General features: G+C 38.1%; 6 protein-coding genes across 6 annotated transcripts; 4 read left to right on the top strand and 2 right to left on the bottom strand.

Moving 5' to 3' along the window:
- The first annotated feature begins 185 nt into the window (after positions 1-185).
- On the top strand, positions 186-1,216 carry LOC104767504 (E3 ubiquitin-protein ligase RSL1-like). Its single transcript, XM_010491524.2, has 2 exons — positions 186-1,039; positions 1,144-1,216. The coding sequence occupies exons 1-2, from the start codon at positions 186-188 to the stop codon at positions 1,214-1,216; spliced, it is 927 nt and encodes a 308-aa protein (XP_010489826.2).
- A 1,368-nt stretch (positions 1,217-2,584) lies between these two features.
- LOC104765238 (subtilisin-like protease SBT1.5) lies at positions 2,585-5,409 on the top strand. The gene has a single exon (XM_087502247.1). It carries the CDS (start codon positions 2,913-2,915, stop codon positions 5,244-5,246), a length of 2,334 nt encoding a protein of 777 aa, XP_087358373.1. The 5' UTR covers positions 2,585-2,912; the 3' UTR covers positions 5,247-5,409.
- Positions 5,410-6,146: 737 nt separating this feature from the next.
- LOC147920255 (uncharacterized) lies at positions 6,147-7,225 on the top strand. Its single transcript, XM_087500981.1, has 2 exons — positions 6,147-6,689; positions 6,812-7,225. The coding sequence occupies exons 1-2, from the start codon at positions 6,147-6,149 to the stop codon at positions 7,223-7,225; spliced, it is 957 nt and encodes a 318-aa protein (XP_087357107.1).
- A 6,619-nt stretch (positions 7,226-13,844) lies between these two features.
- LOC104765237 (ethylene-responsive transcription factor RAP2-2) lies at positions 13,845-16,361 on the top strand. The gene is made up of 3 exons (XM_010488921.3): positions 13,845-14,429; positions 15,029-15,940; positions 16,028-16,361. Exons 1-2 carry the CDS (start codon positions 14,132-14,134, stop codon positions 15,895-15,897), a joined length of 1,167 nt encoding a protein of 388 aa, XP_010487223.1. The 5' UTR covers positions 13,845-14,131; the 3' UTR covers positions 15,898-15,940; positions 16,028-16,361.
- Positions 16,362-16,898: 537 nt separating this feature from the next.
- LOC104765236 (GDSL esterase/lipase At3g14220) lies at positions 16,899-18,846 on the bottom strand. The gene is made up of 5 exons (XM_010488920.3): positions 18,269-18,846; positions 18,054-18,178; positions 17,767-17,967; positions 17,394-17,649; positions 16,899-17,294 (listed from the first exon to the last, which is right to left on the bottom strand). The coding sequence occupies exons 1-5, from the start codon at positions 18,513-18,515 to the stop codon at positions 17,038-17,040; spliced, it is 1,086 nt and encodes a 361-aa protein (XP_010487222.1). The 5' UTR covers positions 18,516-18,846; the 3' UTR covers positions 16,899-17,037.
- A 247-nt stretch (positions 18,847-19,093) lies between these two features.
- On the bottom strand, positions 19,094-21,725 carry LOC104765235 (GDSL esterase/lipase ESM1-like). The gene is made up of 5 exons (XM_010488919.3): positions 21,398-21,725; positions 21,130-21,248; positions 20,805-21,005; positions 20,465-20,723; positions 19,094-19,640 (listed from the first exon to the last, which is right to left on the bottom strand). Exons 1-5 carry the CDS (start codon positions 21,657-21,659, stop codon positions 19,318-19,320), a joined length of 1,164 nt encoding a protein of 387 aa, XP_010487221.1. The 5' UTR covers positions 21,660-21,725; the 3' UTR covers positions 19,094-19,317.
- Between the last annotated feature and the right edge of the window lie 1,133 nt (positions 21,726-22,858).

Here is a 22,858-nt window from a genome sequence, read left to right as displayed (position 1 = left end):
CCAACAGCCCAGGTTGGACTTTGTTATGTCAGTTATTATAAACCCTAATATTGTTGTAAACACTAAGACCTAGTGTTATATAAACCATAAGACCTAGTGTTATATAAACCATGTATCATTGATTAAGAAAGACTAACACAATAATAAAGAGTTTTCCCCTAAACCCTTCTTCTCAGTTTCTACAGATGAATGACGGTTCGTCATCATCATCTTCGTCAAGCCCAAAGATGGACACGGATGTGTTGGTAGACGAAACCTACTTCTCTGATTTATTCGATTACGATGAGGTTTTCCCAATCTCCGACGAGAACTACGCTACGGAGCTCTATCTCCAAGAAGCTCTGTTTTCTTCCTTGGTCGCTTCTACGGTTGGGGTTAATCATCATCATCCCCAAGTCCAGATGAACCTTGTCACGCGGGTTAAGCAGGAACCGGAGATAAAAATCGAGGAGGATCCCGTCGAACCATCATCAAGAATGTTCTGTATGATCTGTATGGACCAGAAACCTTCGTCTGACATCTTCCGAGGAACAACTAACTGCGCTCACTCGTACTGCACCGACTGCACCGTACGTTACGTGGCGACTAAGATCAAAGATAACGCAGCGAGGATCAAATGCCCTGACGTGGAGTGTACGAGCCTTATAGAGCCGTACGCTTGTCGAGATCTGATCCCTAAGGACGTGTTCGACCGCTGGGAGAAAATCTTGTGCGAGTCGCTTATCTCCTCGTGGGATAAGTTCTACTGTCCGTTCAAAGACTGTTCGGCAATGATGGTGAACGATGGAGGTGGTGATGCTAACGTGACGCAGACGGAGTGCCCGTCTTGTCACAGACTGTTCTGCGTTAAGTGTAAGGTTACGTGGCATGCGGGGATTGGCTGTGAGGAGTTCCAGAAATATGGGAATACGAAGAAGAAGAGTAGTGATGAAGAAGATGCTTTGTTGGTTCAGATGGCGAAGAACAAGCAGTGGAGAAGGTGTCCTAAGTGCAAGTACTACGTTGATAAAGTCTATGGTTGTCTGCATATAAATTGCAGGTTTGTGTTTGAATCATTACAAATCTTTTTTTTTTGCTTTGGAAGAGTGTGTTCCAATACTAATATCAATCATTTGATTTTTGTCTTTTGGGTGTTTTTTGTAGGTGTGGGTTTGACTTTTGCTATGGATGTGGATCTGCGTGGGTTTCTTCTCACGCTTCCCATATTCGTACTTAAAGGCCCATTCGATGCGTTATTTGATCAAATTTATTTATAAATCTAAGCTGAGGTTGTTGGCGTATTGTTTAGCACTCTAGGGTAACGAGTTTAGCACTCTAGCGTAACGACTGTTATGCCTATTGCATTAATATGCAAATGTAAGTCTATTGGAAAATAGTATTAAGGTTTCAAAAGGTCGAAGGTTTGATTCGACTTTGATTAATAAGTTAAAGCAAAAGTGAAAAAGAAGAGTAATTAGAGAAAGAGGTCCATTCTATATGTTTCGCTTTAGAGAACTTCCTACTCACTAGTCGCTACTCAGTAGTCGCTACTAGACTTCCCCCATAGTCAATAATAATTGTTTTACTTTTAGATAAAGAATCCTAGAATAGTCTCTATTTATTTTTTACCCCACAAATAAAAGGAATAGTCCCATTGTACCTGAATAATCTGCAAAATTCAATGATCTTAATGAATTTCGGCAATTTTGGTCTGATTAATTTCTGCAAAATAAATAATACACTAGACGTACATTTATTGTCCGTATTACCCCGCCAATACAGTTGAATGGGTACACTTTTTTCGTTTTATTATAGACTTTAAATTCTTGGGGTTGGTTATTTTCTTGTAATAAAAAAGAAAAAAATAGCAGAAGAAAACAAAAATCACGTGAACACAACGCACTGCTTTGTCTCTGGGCTCAATAATATACCTGTAATAAACATCGACCAAACTAGTCAGGTGGATTTTCTATGGAACATAAACACATCTTGTAACTCTAATTTATTATGCTTCCGAAATGTTTTGTTTCCTCTAAGGCTCTAAGCGTCAAACTAAGAATTATAGAGTCTTTTTTTTTATAACTTGTTGTAGTATATATTTTTTTTTTTATTAAGAAGTCCTTCTAAGTTCTAATCATATGACAAACTTCTGGTAAGATTCGTTGATCAATTTTATCCAAAGAAAATAAATGTTATTTTGGTCAAAACATCTCAAATGTATCTTAACAACTAATCAAACATTGGACAAAAATATCATAATGGCTTATCCTTATTCTGATTAATAAAAAGTTTAAGTTTATCCTAAGATTCTAAACACGAGCGAACTCAAACACATGTCGAACAAGCCAAAGGACCCACGTCTGTTTAGTGTTAGCTTTTACCAAATCCAAATGACGTGAAAAACCTTACTTTTGTTTTGACGTCAAGAGATGGAATCAAAGCAAGATTTTAATAATAAGCGACCAAATATGTTATCCCAATCAATGCATATTTAGATTTTGAAAATAACCCGTGAAAGAAACATATGAATCTGTCACCTGGAAACATAACTGCACCTACCGAATATATATGTTTTTATCTTTCCTCTTCAATTTCTTCTAATGGACTATATCTATATGAGAAATCAAAAATCCCATCTACTATTGTAGTTTCAAACACTATCACATTTAATTTTTTAGAAAAAGTATATAGGGGTAATTCCGTAAATAAACAAAGCAAAAAAAAAAAAAAAAGAGACTGTGCCTCCAGCTCACAAAAACACAACTTCTTCTGCTTCCTTCCTCTGTGTACACACACTAGACACTAGGGTAAACCACAGTCTCTCCTCTCTTTCTCCGCTTCTGTATCATCAATGTGGTACCCTCATCAACCTTCTTCTTCTTCCTCCACTCACTAACCAAATCCACAATCCAAAACCCTACCTTTCTCCGTCAATGGCTCTCTTCTTCTTCTTCTTCCTCTTGACTCTTCTTTCCCCATCTTCTTCTTCCTCTTCTACCAACGACCTAAACTCCTTGACTTACATCATCCACGTCGACCACGAAGCTAAACCTTCAATCTTCCCAACTCACCGTCACTGGTACACCTCCTCACTCACCTCACTCACATCCACCACTCCTTCCATCATCCACACATACGACACCGTTTTTCATGGCTTCTCCGCAAGACTCACTTCACAAGACGCTGCTCAGCTCTTAAACCATCCTCATGTCATCTCTGTTATCCCCGAGCAAGTCCGTCACTTGCACACCACTCGTTCCCCTGAGTTTCTTGGTCTTCGGTCCACCGACAAAGCGGGCTTACTCGAAGAGTCCGATTTCGGGTCGGATCTTGTAATCGGAGTAATCGATACGGGTATTTGGCCCGAAAGACCAAGCTTTGATGACCGTGGTCTTGGCCCTGTTCCCATTAGATGGAAAGGCCAATGTATCGCTTCTCAAGATTTCCCTACAACGGCTTGTAACCGTAAACTCGTCGGAGCTAGATTCTTCTGCGGCGGTTACGAAGCAACCAACGGGAAGATGAACGAAACGACTGAGTTTCGCTCCCCGCGTGACTCAGATGGACATGGAACACATACTGCTTCGATCTCCGCCGGCCGTTACGTTTTTCCGGCGTCGACGCTCGGCTACGCTCGCGGCCTCGCTGCTGGGATGGCTCCGAAGGCAAGACTCGCCGCGTACAAAGTCTGTTGGAACTCCGGCTGTTACGACTCCGATATCTTAGCTGCTTTCGACACCGCCGTCGCCGACGGTGTCGATGTCATCTCACTCTCTGTCGGAGGCGTCGTGGTTCCTTACTACCTAGACGCAATCGCCATTGGAGCTTTCGGAGCTATTGACAGAGGGATCTTCGTCTCTGCTTCCGCCGGAAACGGAGGTCCCGGTGCTTTGACGGTGACGAACGTTGCTCCGTGGATGACTACAGTCGGAGCTGGAACAATTGATAGGGATTTTCCGGCGAATGTGAAGCTCGGTAACGGGAAGATGATTTCAGGTGTTAGTGTTTACGGTGGACCGGGTCTGGATCCGGGTCGAATGTACCCGTTAGTTTACGGTGGTAGTTTACTCGGTGGTGACGGTTACTCTTCGTCTCTGTGTCTCGAAGGTTCGTTGGATCCGAATTTGGTTAAGGGAAAGATCGTTCTTTGTGATAGAGGAATCAACTCTAGAGCAACCAAAGGTGAGATCGTTAGAAAAAATGGAGGCTTGGGGATGATTATAGCGAATGGTGTGTTCGACGGTGAAGGTTTAGTCGCCGATTGCCACGTGTTACCGGCGACATCTGTTGGTGCTTCTGGTGGAGATGAGATACGAAGGTACATCTCTGAATCGTCTAAGTCTCGTTCATCGAAGAAACCAACGGCTACGATTGTTTTCAAAGGGACTCGACTTGGGATCCGACCTGCACCGGTTGTGGCATCTTTCTCTGCTCGTGGGCCTAACCCAGAGACGCCGGACATTCTTAAACCGGATGTTATCGCACCCGGTTTGAACATTTTAGCTGCTTGGCCTGACCGGATTGGTCCATCGGGTGTTTCTTCTGATAACCGGAGAACGGAGTTCAACATTTTATCAGGCACTTCAATGGCGTGCCCCCACGTGTCTGGTCTAGCTGCTCTGCTCAAGGCGTCTCATCCGGATTGGAGTCCTGCGGCGATAAGATCAGCATTGATGACAACGGCTTACAGGGTTGATAACCGCGGTGAGGCTATGATGGATGAGTCCACTGGCAATACATCTTCGGTTATGGATTATGGTTCGGGTCATGTTCACCCAACCAAAGCTATGGATCCGGGATTGGTCTATGATATAACATCTTATGATTATATCAACTTCTTGTGTAATTCTAACTACACAGGAGCCAACATTGTGACAATAACCCGTCGCAAAGCGGACTGCGACGGTGCGAGACGAGCGGGACATGTTGGGAATTTGAACTACCCGTCGTTTTCAGTCGTGTTTCAGCAGTACGGAGAGAGTAAAATGTCGACACATTTCATTAGGACAGTGACTAATGTAGGCGACTCTGATTCGGTTTATGAGATTAAGATTAGGCCGCCGAGAGGGACTACGGTGACGGTTGAGCCGAAGAAGCTATCGTTAAGACGGGTCGGGCAGAAACTGAGTTTTATTGTTAGGGTAAAGACCACAAAGGTGAAGCTGTCACCAGGAGCGACAAATGTGAAGACTGGTCATATAGTTTGGTCAGATGGGAAACGAAATGTGACAAGTCCCTTGGTGGTCACTCTTCAACAACCTTTGTGAAGGGTTTTTAGGATTTGGTGACCGGGAAAATTCTGGTCTCCTTTGTTATAAATGATGAAGGAAGATCGTAAGTTGTTGTTGTTGTTGTTGTCGTCGTCTATGTAATCTGTAATATAAAAAAATTGTATCTTTTGTTGTTTAAGTAAGATGCAGCATCTAAGAACGTCCCATTTTTGTAGAATCTATCAATCTAATATCCTTGCACTTGTGATGTGGGCTTTGAATGAGGCTTTTGAAGCTTAAAGCTCCAAGCCCACATTGACGCACTTCAATATATTTTCTTTCTAGGCGAGTTGGTGAAAGTAGAAAAAGATATTCGTTTTGTCATCGAGATATGATTATATTGAAGTTCGGAAATGTTACAACCTTACATCAACCAAGGAACCTGAGAAAGGTTCACCAACGAGCACCAAAAAAATCAGACTATACCCCATTTATAGAAAATCACAAAAGAACAAGGCTTCAACACCAAGAGCCTAATTAGCTAAAAAGGATTATAGAATGATAATTCGATTAATAGCCTAAAATAGAAGATGTACGTGTTTGCAGGTAAGTGTTGTGTAGTTTACTTTACTGGTAGTAGTGGCAGACAACAATATATTATGTTTATGGGTTAAAATAAACACTTTTAGATTTGTGATTGAAACATGTTTAGATTAAGGATTTCACGAAGGTTTCTCTTTTGGGCTTAGAATACTTTATCTCATTTAGTGTCTATTACTAGTTTGAAGACTAGAGTCAAAGTGGTAAAAACACGTTTCTTTCGAGTTCTATTCACCCAGTTTATCGTTACTTTTTGTGTTTCAAAAAGTAGATCTTAAATTTCTGAAAAAAATGAGAAAGTTTGTCTTTCAATCTTGTGAAGTTTTTACCAGATTTTTCTTAATCATGTCATCTGCAATGGATAAAGCCTTAATGGCTATGTCTCTGAAGGATGAGGAAGAGTTGCCGTTCGAGATGCTTGATCTCCCAGAATTCTCCTCGTGCGAAAGAAACACCATTAGCTTGGTGGGGCGTACTCTAAACCCAACCAGACAGCCAATGAATCACCTAATCAAAGATATGCCAAGGAAGTGGCAAAAGATTGGAAGAGTGAGGGGAATCGCTTTATCAAGAGAACGCTTCCAGTTCATATTCAAGTATGAACATGACTTGCAAGAAGTGCTCGACAAAGGAGTCCAAACTTATAACCAATGGGCTATGGTTATGGATAGATGGTATGAATATCCCCCTGATAATTATCTGCAATTTGTTCCTTTGTGGATTCAGATCTGGAAGCTGCCGATAAATTTCTACACGAAACAGGCCTTAACGGCTTTAGGGAAAATCATTGGACAAGTATTAGAGGTAGCTTTTGACCCAGATGAGTCTCAAGTACAAGAATTCATTAGAGTTAAGGTTATGTTTGATGTCTCTAGACCTCTTAGAAGATCAAAAGCTGTGGTTATAAAGAATGGGGGCACTACGTTTGTCAAATTTGAATACGAAAAAATTCACAAATGGTGCTATGAATGCCAGAGACTCACCCATGAAAAGGAGGATTGCCCCTTATTCCTGACAAACAGGTTCCTGTAGAGGTTTCTTCAAGAACAGGTGGGAAAGCTGAAAATCCCAAAGCAGAGCCGGTGCTAAAACCGTCTGACCCGCTGTTTGGAGTGCTATCAGAATATCAAGTTGGAATTGATCCCAACTCCGGGAGACCTCGTATTGCTCCTGAAGTACTGGAAGGTATGAGGCAGTATTTGAGGCTAGGAAATGAGGAAGAATTAGTCATAAAAAGGGATCATGTAAAGAAGACTGTGGGAGAGGTTGAAAAGGACCCCATTTGGAAAAAATCAATCCTAAGGTTAGAACCTGCTCCTATTTTCCACCCCAAGGTAAACAAAGGGAAATGGTTTGTCTTTGGTTTTGAAGACCCGGACATTTCATTGAGAAACGAAGCTGCTGGCTCACTTAGTTTGGAAAAAAGGGTTCCTTAGACAAATCTAATGGAAGAAAGTGTTTGGCCTGTGGAGAAGTTTTATATTGATTCTACTTATCATAATAGCAACTTCCTTACTCTTTCTCAACCTTTTCAAGCCAATCTGACGGGTTACAGGACTGGATCCTTTGAGTCTGGTTCATCCGGGATTGGTTTGAAAAAAAGGTAAACCAAGAAACAGACCTTCAAAGTCTACGAGAAAACTCAAGCCTAAGGATCAGTTTCAGATAGAAAGTATGCATAATCTGAAGAAGGGGCTAACAATTGGTGAGCAAGAGAAGAGAAAAGCAGACATTGTGGGAACAAGCACTGCTAAACAACAAAAGCTTAATCCCAAAGAGGTGATCCCAAGGGGGGATTGCCTAACGCCCAATGAGCATAATGAGCTGGAATTGTCAGGGCTTGGGACAGTCTCAAGACTTGGCGATTCCTCGTCTCAAAGAAATGCGTAAGAAACATTTCCCAGAGATGCTTTTTTTGATGGAGACTATGAATCAAAGAGATGTATTAGTGGACCTGCAAGAATGGTTAGGATATGATAGGGTTTTTACAGTTGACCCCATTGGAAAATGTGGTGGATTGGCTCTGTTCTGGAAGAATAATATTAAGCTAGATATAAAGTTTTTTGATAAGAACATGTTGGATCTTCAAGTTTAATTTGGAGATTTAAACTTCTTTGTTTCTTGTATTTACGGTAATCCGAATAAAAGTAATAGAAACTTTGTTTGGGAAAGATTATCTCGGATTGGAATTGGAAGGAGAGATAGATGGTGTATCCTAGGTGATTTCAATGAGATTCTACATAATGGTGAAAAACTAGGTGGTCCAAGAAGAACTGATGCTTCTTTCAAGCCTTTCCCGGATATGCTAAATGCTTGTGATATGAGTGAGCTTCCGAGTCATGGAAATAAATTCACTTGGGCTGGTAAAAGAGGAGATCTGTGGATCCAGAGCAGATTGGATAGGGCTTTTGGCAATAGTGAATGGTTTGCTCAGTTTCCAGCTTCAAACCAAGCTTTCTTGGATATGAGAGGATCTGATCACAGACCTGTTCTAGTAAAGTTGATGTCTTCGCAACAATCCTATAAGGGCCAGTTTCGGTTTGATTGTCATTTCCTGCGTAAACAAGGGGTTAAGGAAGCTATTATCAAAGCATGGACAGTGCAGAGACCAGGTTTTAATCTGTCAGTTGCAGACAGACTCAGAGAGTGCAGGAAATCTTTAAGTACCTGGAAAAAAAAGAACTCTATGAATGCTTTTGACAAAATTCAGCAGATAGAGGTTGCTCTGGAGAAAGAACAGTCTGATAGATGGCCAAACTTCCAGAAGATTAGGATCTTAAAAAGGGAACTTTGTTTGGCTTACAGAGAAGAAGAAAAATATTGGAAACAGAAAAGCAGACAAAAGTGGCTAAGAAGTGGAGATAGGAATTCTAAGTTCTTTCATGCTTCGGTTAAAAACAATAGAGAGAGAAATAGAATTGATAAGCTTAAGGATATTAATGGGATCTTCCAGAAATCTGAAGCTGCAAAGGGAGAAGTAGCCTCGGCTTATTTCGCCAATCTGTTTAAATCTTCTAATCCTGCTCCTTTCAATGAGTGGTTCTCAGGGTTTAGTACTAGAGTGTCTGAGGAAATGAATAAAGCCCTGATCAAGAAGGTCTCAGCTAAAGAAATCAAAGCTGCAACTTTTTCCATTAAAGCGTCTAGTGCTCCCGGACCTGATGGAATGTCGGCGTTATTCTTTCAACATTACTGGAACATCATAGGTCCTCAAGTAATTGCTGAGATTCAGAAGTTTTTTGTTGAAGGAGTTCTCCCATCTGATTGGAACTACACACACTTGTGCTTGATTCCAAAAACGCATCATCCTACAGAAATGACAAACTTAAGACCTATAAGTCTTTGCTCAGTACTCTACAAAATCATTTCAAAAATCATGGTGTTCAGGTTGCAACCCTTCCTTTCAGATATTGTCTCTGAATCACAATCAGCTTTTGTTTCAGACAGGCTCATATCGGATAATATTCTCGTTGCTCACGAACTAGTGCACAGCTTGAGAGTTCATCCGAGTATCTCTAAGGACTTCATGGCCATAAAAACTGATATGTCAAAGGCATATGATAGGGTAAAATGGAGCTATCTTAGGTATCTCTTAGTGGCCATGGGATTTCATAATATTTGGATTGAATGGGTGATGAGATGTGTCTCCACGGTTACTTACTCAGTTCTACTTAATGACCAGCCATATGAGATGATAACTCCTCAGAGAGGGTTGAGACAAGGAGATCCTCTATCCCCTTTTCTCTTTGTACTTTGCACAGAAGGTTTATCACATCTGTTAAACAAAGCTCAAGCGGAAGGCAAAATTGAAGGCATCTCTTTCTCGGATCAAGGACCTTGGGTTAATCACTTGCTGTTTGCAGACGACAGCTTGTTTCTATGCAAGGCTTCTATGGATCAAGCTGACACAATTCAACGGATCCTGAATAGTTATGGTGCAGCCACATGGCAGATCATCAACCTTTCAAAATCATCAATTACCTTTGGCTCAAAAGTAAATGAGGTGATAAAGAGGTCTATCTAAGGAAAACTGGGGATTTTCAATCAAGGAGGTGTTGGCAATTATTTAGGTTTACCCGAATGTTTTAGTGGATCGAAAGTGGAAATGCTCTCATACCTCAAAGACAGAGTTAAAGGTAAGATGTCAGGGTGGTATTCAAGGTTTCTTTCTCAGGGAGGCAAAGAAATGTTATTGAAGTCAGTGGCCCTTGCAATGCTTGTCTTTGCTATGTCCTGCTTCAAATTGCCAGTGTCAACCTGTGAAAACTTGACAAGCGCTATGGCAGAATTTTGGTGGAGTTCAAATGAACATTCAAGGAAAATCCATTGGTTAAGCTGGGATAAACTGTGTCTCCCCAAACAAAAAGGGGGACTGGGATTCAAGGACATACAAACTTTTAACCAAGCGCTCCTAGCCAGACAAGCCTGGCGGTTATTCCAAGACGAGGATTGCCTATTTTCAAAGCTAATGAAGAGTAGATACTACCCGCTTGACAATTTTTTGGAGGCAGGTTTGTCTTATCGTCCCTCTTTCGGGTGGAGAAGTATTTTACATGGAAGAGAGCTCTTACAAAAAGGTTTAGAGAAGAAGATAGGAAATGAATAATCAATGTTTGTATGGACCGAACCGTGGATTGAGGATAATGGGATGAGAGCACCATGGAGGAAAAATACCATTTTTGACGTTTGCTTGAGAGTGAAGGACCTTATTGATCCGAGTACAGGGTTATGGGATCTAGATGCTTTGGAAGAGCACTTCTTTCCCCAAGATATAAACAGAATACAATCTATTAAACCTGTAAGAGATCACAAAGATTATCACGTGTGGAAGCATAACAAAAGTGGGGAGTATTCCGTCAAATCAGGCTACTGGCTAGCCTCCCTATCTATTAATTCTCAAGCGCTCAAGGATGTTGAAGCTCAACCATCTCTAAATGGTCTCAAAGCTGAGGTATGGAGTATTCAAACCGCCCCAAAAATCAAGATATTCTTATGGAAAGTCCTCAGTGGAGCTCTTCCAGTGGCAAATCTACTCAGGAGAAGAGGAATTGAAGGAGATGAACTTTGTCGAGTTTGTGGAGAAGCAGAAGAGACCATTAACCACATCCTATTTACTTGCACTTATGCCAGACAGATTTGGGCTCTATCTGACTATCCCTCTCCGAATTCTGGGTTCCAAAATGGCTCTGTTTTTTCAAATGTCTATCATCTCCTAACCAACAGAAACAACCTGCGATGGCCAGCTGGTTTGAGAAAATGTTTCCCTTGGATCCTGTGGAGGATCTGGAAAAATAGGAACTCTTTATGCTTTGAAGGTATCTGTTTCTCCCCTCTAGATACAAAGAGCAAAATTCATGAAGAGGTTGATGATTGGTTTCAGGCTCAGATAAAGGACAGCGGAGAAAATCTTGAGACACTGAGTCCTTCGCTCAACAAAACTACAACAGAGGATGGTGAACTTCTCGTTTATTGGTCTAGACCACAAGAATCCTGGGTAAAGTGTAATGTTGGTTGCTCTTGGTCCAAAGGAAAACTGATTGCAGGAAGAGCTTGGGTAGTGAGAAATGATGAAGGAATCGTCCTTATGCACAGTAGACGAGCTTTCTCTAACACTAGAGATAAAGACGAAGGAGTTTTCAGAGTTTTGGAATGGGCGATGGAAAGCATGTTAAGTCACAAGTTTATAAATGTGATATTTGCCATTCAAGATAAAACTCTCGTAGGGGCGGTGAACAGGCCGAAAGCTTGGCCGTCTTTCAGGTTTCAGTCTATGGAACTAAGAAGGATTTTGGGAAGGATTAGTGGTTGGTGTTTGGAACACGAGTTGGAACAAGCAAACAGAGGAGCGGGTCTCATCGCTCAAAGCATCACTAGGGACCTGAGAATGCAATCATATGTTGCAGTATCTTACCCTCAATGGCTTAGTTTAGTCTTTGAAGAAGAGACCTCTTTATCCTTTGTTATTTGATGGCAAGCTCAGGTGAAAAGGGACAATTTTTTGGTTCATATGTACAGATAGCGTTTAGAAGGTTTTAAAAGTTATAGAGTGAATATGATCTGTCTCTGTAATTTTGGTGGGCTGTAAACTTTACTGGACTCATTTGTATGCTTAGGCATACCTTATCTAATATAACTAACTCAGTGGAAAAAAAAAGATTTGTAATTGAAATATTCGATTTGGAAGCTTTCTAGATTTTACAGTCATCTAACATAAATGCAGGTCATCTACCAGTCAAAAAGATCAAAAATAATTCCATTACCTTTTCCTACAAAAAGATAGAATTAAAATTGCGCATTTTTTTTTTGTCGGCGGCAATTGCGCATTTCAACTCCTTCTTTTATTTTTATTTTCTGTATATAATTTCGTTATTTAAAATTTGAGTGCGTATATTCATATTGTAGAATGTCTCATATAATAACGAAACAAGAAATAATTGCAGGATACGGGATGGGGGTAGCATTCAAAACTTACATCATCTTCTGTTACTTGAGATCAGCTATTTTAGGAGCTTTGTCTCAATCGAACCAAAAAGATAATGGTCCTACCTCTTTTTGCATTCTTAACTTTATCTTCATTCTTCTGTACTCTTTTTATTTTTATACTATATATTGATTTACTTACTATACATACCGACGTATATACAGTGTACTGTATACGGTATACTAAAATACAATTCATAATTATCCCGAATATAAATCACGATAGAAAAAAAAGACACATAAAGGGTGATTTATTGTAATCATGCATGTTAAGAAACTCCGGATAATTTGAATTAGGAGAACTAATGATATGCAATTAACAATAAAATAGATGAAGATATTAAAGTTTAGAACTATGAATATGCGCGTCAAGTGTGGTGTGGTACAAAGGTAGGACCAAGACAACGCAAAGCCTTGTCGTAAAGTCCACTTGCTCAACTTGTCTTTTCTACTTCTTATCTCTCTTTTTTCTTTTTTTTGTCAAAATATTTTTCTTATCTCTCTTCTTAAAATCTCAAGAAACATCGTCTAACACAAACACACGCACATAGATGATCTATATGATCTCATTTTTTTGGTATTTTACTATTTTCTAGTTTTGCTACTCCATGATAATCTCAACTAGGGATGGGGTTCATTTATTTTAGATTCGTCAAGATAGTTTGAAATCTCAACAACAAATCATTTGATTGATTTGTTTACGTGCTCGAAAGTTGGCAATTCTGTGGGAACTGCTAGAAGTATTAAACATTAGAAATATCTACACATTTTGTATTTTACTATCTATTTTAGATACTTATGTATCATTAGAAATATCTAAACATTAGATACTTCTGTATCTCTATCTATTTTAGAAATAGGTAGACCGTTCGTGTTTATTGTTCAATAAAGCGGTCTATTTATAAAAAAGTATAACTTGTCATTTTCTTTTGTCAATATAATTACATGTATTTTGGTCTCTGATTTTTTTTTAACAAATGATAATAAAAGTATTAAATAATGCATGCATCTAATTGTCAAAATAATGCATGCACCTAGCATGTTTTCCTTGTGCACAGCCTCCTTTATTTACCGTGGCATGTCTACTATAGTCAGATATTCTATTTTCTTTACTTTGCCTGATTTACATGAAAGTTTTATACGAATTATGTTATATGTATGACTCTTCTCACATCAAAGTGTAAACAGTATAGGATATAATAGGCCGTTCTTCAAGAATTTGAACCCAAAAAGTTAATTTAGACTTCAAATGACAAAGTTAACAAACATAGGATAAGATTCAACTTACCGTATATTAACTTATTCTCTTGTAGAACCATATATTACCAGGCAAATTTATTGTAAAGATTAACATTTGTAGTTTGTTTAAATTACTTGATAAGTGTCACAACATAACCAAGATCTTTTACTAAAAACAGACAAAAGTCGATAAAATCTATATATATTTAACCCTACTATGCTTTATATGTGGGCTCAAATAAATATCAAAGTAAAATATTCTTATTAATAAAGAATACAATAATATATATCTTAATGGTCAATGTTATTCATGATTATCTCCCATATATAGTGATTACACACATTAATAGAATCTACACCAAATTGTAAAATTATTCACCCACCTAAACCATGACAATTAACCTTATAGCCATTACGAGTCGCGAGTAAGGGTATAATAGTAAAGAAGCAAACTATATAATATACGACGCACCCTTTCTCAATCTTTCTGGAGAGAGTAACAGACCATCATAGCTAGCAGAGAAAATTTTAAAAAAGAGAACCCTAAAGAAGATAATATTTATAGTTTCGCCCCAAAGATTCTATTTTCTGATCATTTACACCCCTGAAAGAGCAGAGCCGCCATGTGTGGAGGAGCTATAATCTCCGATTTCATACCGCCGCCGAGGTCCCGCCGCGTCACGAGCGAGTTTATATGGCCGGATCTGAAAAACAAAGGGAAAGCTTCGAAGAAGAGATCGACGAAGAAGCGATCCGATTTCTTCGATCTGGACGATGAGTTCGAAGCTGACTTCCAAGGGTTTAAGGATGATTCATCTTTTGACTGCGATGTCGATGATGTCTTCGGAAATGTGAAGCCTTTTGTCTTCGCCGCAACTACCAAACCTGTAGCTTCACCTGCCTCCGCCTTCGTCTCCTCTGGTATATATACTTGGGAATTGATTCAAAATCTCAGCTTTATTTGAATGGGTTTTATGTGTTTATCTCTCTATCGTATGTTGAGTGTTCCTTTAGCCAAAAAGTAAAGATCTTTATATACTTTTCAAGGTTTCTGGGGGTAAAGGAACAAGAGATGGGCTTTTTGCTTGGCTTTGTTTGAACTCAAAAAAAAAAAGTCAAAATTTTGAGAATTTTGTCATGTATTGTTATTTGGCTTTTTTGTTTAATTATGTTGATGAAATGTTTTAGATCTTCTGGATCTTTGGTTTTCAAAGGTATTTATTTGTGTCTATAGCTTTGATTGTTGTTTGAAGTCTTTGAAAATTGGTTTTGTTACCATCTGCTGTCACTATGTTGATTATTTACCAGCTTACCGTGTTTTGGAGTTGTCAATTTCCAGATCCCTTAGCTTCTAAAGAGATGCAGTTTTGTTTATGTATATATTTGACTCTGCTTTATGATATAGTTTTCTCTAATTGTGTAATTGGTTATTACTTATTAGTAAAGTTTTGTGCTCTGATATGAGTCTCTGATTCAGTTAATGATCCCTTACCATCTTTTGTGTGTTTTGGCTCCAATAGGTTCAACTCCTGCCAAGAAAATTGTAGAGTCCGATGGCCAAGCTGAGAAATCTTCTAAGAGGAAGAGGAAGAATCAGTACCGTGGGATTAGGCAGCGCCCTTGGGGCAAATGGGCAGCTGAGATTCGTGATCCAAGAAAAGGCTCCCGGGAATGGCTTGGAACGTTCGACACAGCTGAGGAAGCAGCAAGAGCCTACGATGCAGCAGCACGCAGAATCCGCGGCAGCAAAGCTAAGGTGAATTTCCCAGAGGAGAAGAAGAACCCTAGCATCTCCCAGAAACGCCCTAGTGCTAAGACCAGTAGTCTTCAGAAACCAGTGGCTAAACCAAACCAAAGCCCAACATTGGTTCAGCAGCAAACACATCTGAGTCAGCAGTACTGCAACAACTCTTTTGACAACATGGGACATGACTCTTTTGGTGATATGAGTTTCATGGAAGAGAAGCCTCTGATGTACAACAGTCAGTTTGGTTTAACGAACTCGTTCGACGCAGGAGGTAACAACGGGTACCAGTATTTCAGTTCTGATCAGGGCAGCAACTCATTTGACTGCTCTGAGTTCGGGTGGAGTGATCACGGCCCTAAAACACCCGAGATCTCGTCAATGCTAGTCAATAATAACCAAGCTCCTTTCATTGAAGAAAGCAATGCAGCCAAGAAGCTTAAACCTAACTCCGAGGACGGGATAAGCCACAATGATGAGTCTGATGATCTGATGGTATACCTTGACAACGCCTTATGGGACACTCCATTAGAAGTGGAAGCCATGCTTGGCGCAGATACTGGTGCGGTGACTCAGGAAGAGGAAAACCCAATGGAGCTGTGGAGCTTAGATGAGATCAATTTCATGCTGGAAGGAGACTTTTGAAGTGATTGATGGTTCCTTAGTTTGTAAATAAAGCTGTGTGTTGGTGAGTTTTAATCTCTTCTGAAGTAAATCTTGTTGAATCGTAAAGATAAACAACCTTACTTGATCTTCTTCTGTCTTCTGTGTACAGGATTTTGCTGTTGTGGGGGATGGTACAAGTCACGCCTAGCGCTTGTTGCATTGGTATCTTATGAGTCCTTCTCTTCCATTCTCTTTTAACTTTCCTGAAATAAAAAAAAAGGTGTGATGAAGTATATAGGAGGTATAAATTATCATCTGATGAGTCTTGTTGTTTGTTCCCTTCATTTTTGTCTTTCTTTCTTTTTAAATGACACTGTTTAGTAATTTTCTGAGCTCTCTGTTTTTATATTTGTTGTAGCGTATCATCATCACCCCCCTCGAATGTATTTTTGTTTTGTATCCCCCAAACATATATAACATTATAATAAAATCTATTTGGAACCTCTCTTATGTGTTACTATAATCAGTTTTGAATAGAAACTTTAAAAGCAAAAAGAGAAAGAAAGATTTTTTTCGGAAACAATAATGCGATTGAGTGAAAATTAAGGAAACATGATCAAGGCCACTGCTCAGATTGTTTAGAGGATAAAGTTGAGAGATTGAAGTGTGGAGCGGAGGTTGATGCAACGCGGCGATGGAGGTTGTCGGGACGAAGCGGCGGTTTAAATTCGAAGCTGGTTTAGATTCGGTTCGGTTCAAGGCTTCATTGATTCATTCGTATATTTTTAAAAAAAAAAATAAAAACCGGTTTAGGAGGTTCTCAGGTTCGGTTCAATGCGGTTTCGTTGTTCTGAATTTCTGATCATACGATGTTGCTGAAGATTCCTTGTTTTCTTAAGATTCCTTCGTCTTGTTCTTGTGTTATTAGCAGAAAGAAGTTTACTTGTCGCGTCATTCTCAGCTCACTTGTAATAATAAGCTCGCCTAATGTCACTCACTGCACCTTACAATCTTAAAACACTGTTTCGGCTCTAGACGTCTTTAATGTAAACGGTTTTTTTTTTTTTTTTGTATATCCTCGTTTCGGTATGAAATGGAATTCGAGTGTTACAGCTTACAACAACAACCATTTACTTATTTCACAAAGAAACAGAACACGATTGGGGGAGGGGGGGGTTTCTAGATTTCTTGCGCTGGAAGATAGGACACAGATTTACCTACGAGATCCCTTATATTCACCGGCGAGACAACATGTTTGTCTCCAGAATAAAACAAATTAGCGATTTCTTTATCGGTTTTCTCGGTGTTGTGACGCCCGTCGAAGAACAGAAACGATTTCTGGTAGCTGCAGAGCTTTGAATGCACGTTGCTATAACCACACCCGAATGCATTTCTCGATCCAGTACCACAGCAAGAAGTCGTTGTATCAGTATACCCTAACCATACAAACCACAATTTCATTTCGAATAATAACTAATACAACTTAATCGAAATGTACAAAGGAGATAAAAACTTAATTTCAATGATTTCATTACCGTGGAGTGATGGTTCATTGATCCTCCGGAGGATTTCACCGTTGAAATCAAAGAAGCTGTACCTTAAGCCACGGTATGGTACGGTCATCGCATGGAGCACACGACTAAGCCTTTCATTGTGTGTTTTCACCATGAAGTTAACCATCTCCATACAACTTTCACCTGTCTTTAACTCTTGTCTCACTATCGGTAAGCAACCAAGCGGTCCTAAGCTCTGTACCGCTAACTTCCTCGCCCCACCTGACTTGTATAATTTCTGCATATATCCAAAAATATTTCCTACTATAATCAAAACTTGTAAAGGCAATAGACTAAATCTGGACCAGTCCATGTAACTATAAGGGTATTGGAACAAGACTATAATAATACATACCATGAGCTCTCTTGATATCCTAGAGAGAACGTTGGCAACATGAGCAATCTGCTCCACAAGATTAGCATTTGGATGATCCTTTGCGAAATTCAAGTAATCATCAGCTCCGATGTTGAGCATGTATATAGCTTCTGCTCTTTCTTTATCAGTCCATTTCTTATGCAACTCTACAAATTTCGAAATCTGTTCTCCAAAATTCATCTGCAAGAAAAAAACCCAACAAAACTGAACACATAGATGTATATATAAAAATCTTACAAAACCATGGTGAACTAAAGATTGCTTACAGTTACAGTCTTGGATTGAGATCCAAGAACAACTGCTCCAGCCATAGCGAAGCTTGCTCCTCGGGAAAGATCAGCTTTTGGATCAAGTACCGGAGGAATTGGTTCCCCTTGACCAATCAATCGACCTGGTTTTGCAATTAGATCTTGAATCAATAACAAGAATGAACCCTTAAATAAAGTGTAACACTTTTTCGTCTATATTTGTATTTTTGTACCGACGAAGTCTGGGACAATGTGGCCGTCAGACCAACGACCGGTTGGATCATCGACGGAGTCGCCGTAAGGCCAAGCGGTGGCTGGATCGAATTCCGAGGAGAAGAACTTCGTGTTGCCCACATCGTAGGAAGAGTCGCCAAAAGTGAATAAGAGAGGGGGTTGGCCGGAAACGATCACCGGGAAACTGGCGAGTGTAAAATACGTTAGTAGACCTAAGAAGAAGAGTGAGTAAGGGTTCTTTGCCATTTTTGGAAAGGTTTCAGCTTTCAGTCTTTTGTCTTCTACTCTGTTTTCCTCTGTTTTGTAGTGTTAACTGTTAAACTATGTGATCTACCAAAACAAACCGAAATTAATTCCGGTTTGATTATCTTTTCTTACTCTAGAAGAACAGAAGAAGTCAACTGGAACTAAAACCAAAAAGTTTAGAAAAGTGTGTCAAGAGATAAATCATAAATGTGAGGAGATCCAATTTATATTTAATAGCTGTGGTTACCAAGGTGGGGAACATGGAGCGTGCATTACCAAGGTGGGAACATATCATAAACTCACTTTACAAAGGTTCCAACTACCCTTGTTTGGGAAAATTCACCAAAGCCATGGTGTCTTAATATAATCTTGGTAGAAATCGCCTATCTTGTAACAAAAGTAATCACAATGAAGGCAATTTAAAGTTTATTTTGGAATTAATGGTGTCGTTATATATCTTGCCAAGAATTGTACATCTTGTAACAAAAGGAATCACAATCGTCTATATACCTAACTTAGATTGAGATACACGTGAAACTCTGACTTGTTTTAAATTAAGTACCAGATGGAGAGCAATAATTGGATATCGAAAGTGCTTCAGAAGAAAGGAAACTCGAGTTTCAATTTAGTACTAGAGAAGAGATTGCAATATCTCATTATTTTAATTTCCATAGATTACGACATTTTAAAAGCAATTTATTCGACGGCATAAGCAGAATTAGGACGTAACGATATCGATACTTTATACGATAGTAGCTCGTATATGTATCTCTGAACGATTCTGCTCAAAGTGATCCGTTTATTAGGCAGAGTAACCGGCGTAGGAGTCCTGAGAGGGGAGACGACGACGGGCCGAAAACGTGTTAGGTTCCCAAAACTCACGCATCTTCTCTCCGGTTGGGTAGACGATGAGCTCACGTATATTCATAGGTTGGATCACGTTAAGGTTGGCTGAGTAGAGAAGATGGGCGATTTCTTCCTGCGCTTTCTCTGAGTTGTGACGTCCGTCGAAGAAGAGGTAAGCTCGCTGATAGTCACACAGCTTTGAGTGGACGTTTCCTTTTCCGCAATCGTATGCATTATGTGTCCCAACACCGCAACACGATGAGTTTGATACGTAGAATCCTATACATATATGTATTGAGGTATTAATTTTTTGTGTCAAGAAAGACTCCAACTGGTAACCAAAATTTAGAAAAAGAATGAGGAGGAATATGATATTCCTCTTCATTTCTCAAAATTTTTATCATTTACAAAGAATATTATTTTCTTATCGTTCCTCTGCATTCTTCATAGAGGAACACTAGACCAAAAATGTTTCTCTCCAAAATTGATGAGGAATAAATAGAACACAAAAAAAATTAATATTAAAATTCGTTTTTTATTTTAAAATAAATAAAAAAATGTTTATTAATAATATTTTAATTTTATAATACAATAATATTCATATTTTTCACAGTATATTGGCAGAAAAGTATCTGTGATACAAAATTTCATGTTAAATTAATTTGAAAGCTTTATTTGGAAATTATATGAATAGTAAATTAAATTTAAAAGATGTGTATATCATAAATAAAAACTAAAGAATATTTTAAATTAAATTTTATTGTAGGTTAATATTAACTATTAGTATTTAATATGATGTCTCTAAAATTTAATTCACAAATTTTATTTTATATACATTAAAAGTAGTATTAGTATTTTTATTCATTGATTGATTTAATATTTCATCTATTTTTAAAAATATTGTTATTATTTGGTTACCAGTCATTATTTTGTTTTTTCTCTGCATTTTTTCCTTTCATTCCTCAAAAATTGTTTATTCCATTCTTCATTGTTTTTTTATTCATTTTCCTTTTGTTCTTCTAATGGTTACTAGTAGAAGCGAAAAAAGAGAGAATTCTTATAGATTATCATCACGGAAACTTTGGTCGAGTGAATGATCTTACGGTAGTTGAGATTTCTCTGTGTTCTACGAAGAATAGCGTCGTAGAAATCGAAGACAGCGAACTGAAAACCGTCAATGTCGGGGGAATTAGCAAAGTCGTTTAGCATCGGACCGATCTTTTCGTTGTGTTGTTTGGCCAAATCGTTGAGTAGTTCGTAACAGTCGTTGCCGGTCTTGTAGTCTTGCCTCACGATCGGTAAGCAGCCTAATGGTGCTAGCAATTGAACCACAAATTTCCTCGCCCCCAAATTGGTCAGCGACTGTTTATTGGTATATAATCAATCAATTAAACATAAAATAGACAAAACAAACGATGTTTTATTGGTTTGTCGACCACTTACTCTAATGTCAGTCTTTAATTGGCTAGTGACGGAAGTGACAAAAGCTTGCTGCTTAGTAGCGTCTGCATCGGGATGTTTCTGGATGTAGTTCAAATAATCTTCCGTGCCAATGTATATCATAAACAATGACTTTTTGATGTAACCAGTGGTCCAATTTGATTTCATACTTTCGAATGTAGTCACTTGTTGACTCAGTGTCATCTAGATACACAGAAAAATTATAAAACAATTTAACTCTTTTTTGTTGATTTTAATCTACTAATATATGTAAAACAGCTAAATTCTATAACTTTAGTCTTCAACGTTTGTAGCAAAGTAGACTTACAGATTCCGCCGGACTCCCAAGAATAGAAGCATCGGTGACAGCATAACTAACTCCACGTGTAACATTAGCGTCCGGTTTAAGCGCCGGTGGGACTCCGTTCGGAATAGACATGAAATCAGCTATAATCATATATACCATATATTATATTATCTTGTTTAATAACCGATATACTTATACAGTATACAAGTAATATACCGATCAATTAGTGCATGCGTGAACGGTGAACCAACAGAAAAATATTCGAAATCTGAGAGTAATAAGAGCGTACCGATAAAGTCAGGGACGATGTGGCCATCGGAAAACTTGCCGTTAGGGTCGTCACGGGATTTGCCGTAAGGCCATTTGGTTTGGGCAGGATTTTTGTCCTTGCTGAGTAACACTTTGTTTCCGACGTCGTAGTAGGAGTCTCCGAACGTGAACAACGCTACGTTGGGAACACCCTCGCCGGCGTAGACGATGATCGGATTGTCGAACATGGTTAATATCAGTAATACTCCCAGAATACTCACGAAATTACAATTGTCTGCCATCTCAATTATTATTAGTGAAGTGAGGAACTCTGGTAATGAACTTCACAGTTCACTTGGTCATATTTATATTGCATCGGTTGGTAAATTTTTGTTGAGTAAAATGTAACGGTTTAAAAAAATCTACACTGCACCTTAAATAGTTAAATATGAGGCCCCCGTCGCATGCATGTTAGGTCGGAAATTTTGTTATTTTTATATATATTATATATATAATATATGAATATATTATATATATATATTAATATATATATTCAATATATATACATATATATATATATTCAAGAGAAATTCCTCAAAATACCACAATTTTAGTATTTTGACACTCTTAAATTTATTTTTTCCAAAGATACCACAAAAGTTATTTTTTTTCAAAAATAACATAAACACAAAAAATGATTTTTCATTGGGTAAAAAAAAAAAAGGTTTGTGTTGACAAATTTAGATTTAGAGTATAGTTTTTAGGGGTAGTGATCAGTGTTAGGATTTAAAGATTAGTTTTAATATAAAAAATTAATTCAATTTTGTGGTATTTTTAGGAAAAAATACATTTTAATGGTATTTATGAGAATTGCCCTATTGAAAATGAGTTAGACTTTTTTCTTTTGTAATTATATGAGACAATATTAAGTGGTTTAGTTTATAAAAATATATTTTTAGATATTATATATCCTCTTTTTATATGATATTTTCAAAAATCTTTTCTATATGTTCTATTAACCATTTATCATGAATTTGTATATCGACATGATTCTAAGGTTGATCCTACTAGCTCTTTCTGTGGTTATATAATTTGTTCATAATTCCAACTCTTAAAAAAAAAAAAATCTAACTCATGTCAAATTTGTTATCTGATTAATGTACTTTCCAAAAAAGAACAATCATATTAATATATCTACTTAATCCCAAAAACATAATATTATATATATATATATATATATATATATATATATTTTAAATGAAAGAATACATTATTTTATATATACTTATATATATAGTTTAAATGAAAGAATACATCAAATTTAAGTTATTTCCATTTGATACTAAACATATATACAAATATCTAGTAGAAATTGTGTCTCAAAAATAAATTTGAAGGAACTCCATAACAAAGCATAACTATAACTAAACTACACTTTTTTTTGCTGGTGTCTTTTATAGCAATTTCTTTTGCTCGGGATATCGCCAAATGCCAATAGTGC

The sequence above is a fragment of the Camelina sativa genome, chromosome 19 (genome assembly GCF_030686135.1).
Source record: "Camelina sativa cultivar CO46 ecotype springtype chromosome 19, ASM3068613v1".
In the NCBI taxonomy this organism is placed as follows: domain Eukaryota; kingdom Viridiplantae; phylum Streptophyta; class Magnoliopsida; order Brassicales; family Brassicaceae; genus Camelina; species Camelina sativa.
This window is presented reverse-complemented; position numbering and strand designations above follow the sequence as displayed.

Excerpts from the sequence above, each read along its gene's own strand:
- LOC104767504 (XM_010491524.2), top strand. The coding sequence starts at position 186 with ATGAATGACGGTTCGTCATCATCATCTTCGTCAAGCCCAAAGATGGAC. Across the intron at positions 1,040-1,143 it reads TGTCTGCATATAAATTGCAG|GTGTGGGTTTGACTTTTGCT; the intron begins GTTTGTGTTTGA and ends TGTTTTTTGTAG.
- LOC104765238 (XM_087502247.1), top strand. The coding sequence starts at position 2,913 with ATGGCTCTCTTCTTCTTCTTCTTCCTCTTGACTCTTCTTTCCCCATCT.
- LOC147920255 (XM_087500981.1), top strand. The coding sequence starts at position 6,147 with ATGGATAAAGCCTTAATGGCTATGTCTCTGAAGGATGAGGAAGAGTTG. Across the intron at positions 6,690-6,811 it reads TTAGAAGATCAAAAGCTGTG|GTTCCTGTAGAGGTTTCTTC; the intron begins GTTATAAAGAAT and ends CCTGACAAACAG.
- LOC104765237 (XM_010488921.3), top strand. The coding sequence starts at position 14,132 with ATGTGTGGAGGAGCTATAATCTCCGATTTCATACCGCCGCCGAGGTCC. Across the intron at positions 14,430-15,028 it reads CTCCGCCTTCGTCTCCTCTG|GTTCAACTCCTGCCAAGAAA; the intron begins GTATATATACTT and ends TGGCTCCAATAG.
- LOC104765236 (XM_010488920.3), bottom strand. The coding sequence starts at position 18,515 with ATGGCAAAGAACCCTTACTCACTCTTCTTCTTAGGTCTACTAACGTAT. Across the intron at positions 17,968-18,053 it reads CTCAATCCAAGACTGTAACT|ATGAATTTTGGAGAACAGAT; the intron begins GTAAGCAATCTT and ends TTTTTCTTGCAG. Across the intron at positions 17,295-17,393 it reads CAATGAACCATCACTCCACG|GGTATACTGATACAACGACT; the intron begins GTAATGAAATCA and ends TTGTATGGTTAG.
- LOC104765235 (XM_010488919.3), bottom strand. The coding sequence starts at position 21,659 with ATGGCAGACAATTGTAATTTCGTGAGTATTCTGGGAGTATTACTGATA. Across the intron at positions 21,006-21,129 it reads TTGGGAGTCCGGCGGAATCT|ATGACACTGAGTCAACAAGT; the intron begins GTAAGTCTACTT and ends CTGTGTATCTAG. Across the intron at positions 19,641-20,464 it reads ACAGAGAAATCTCAACTACC|GATTCTACGTATCAAACTCA; the intron begins GTAAGATCATTC and ends ATATATGTATAG.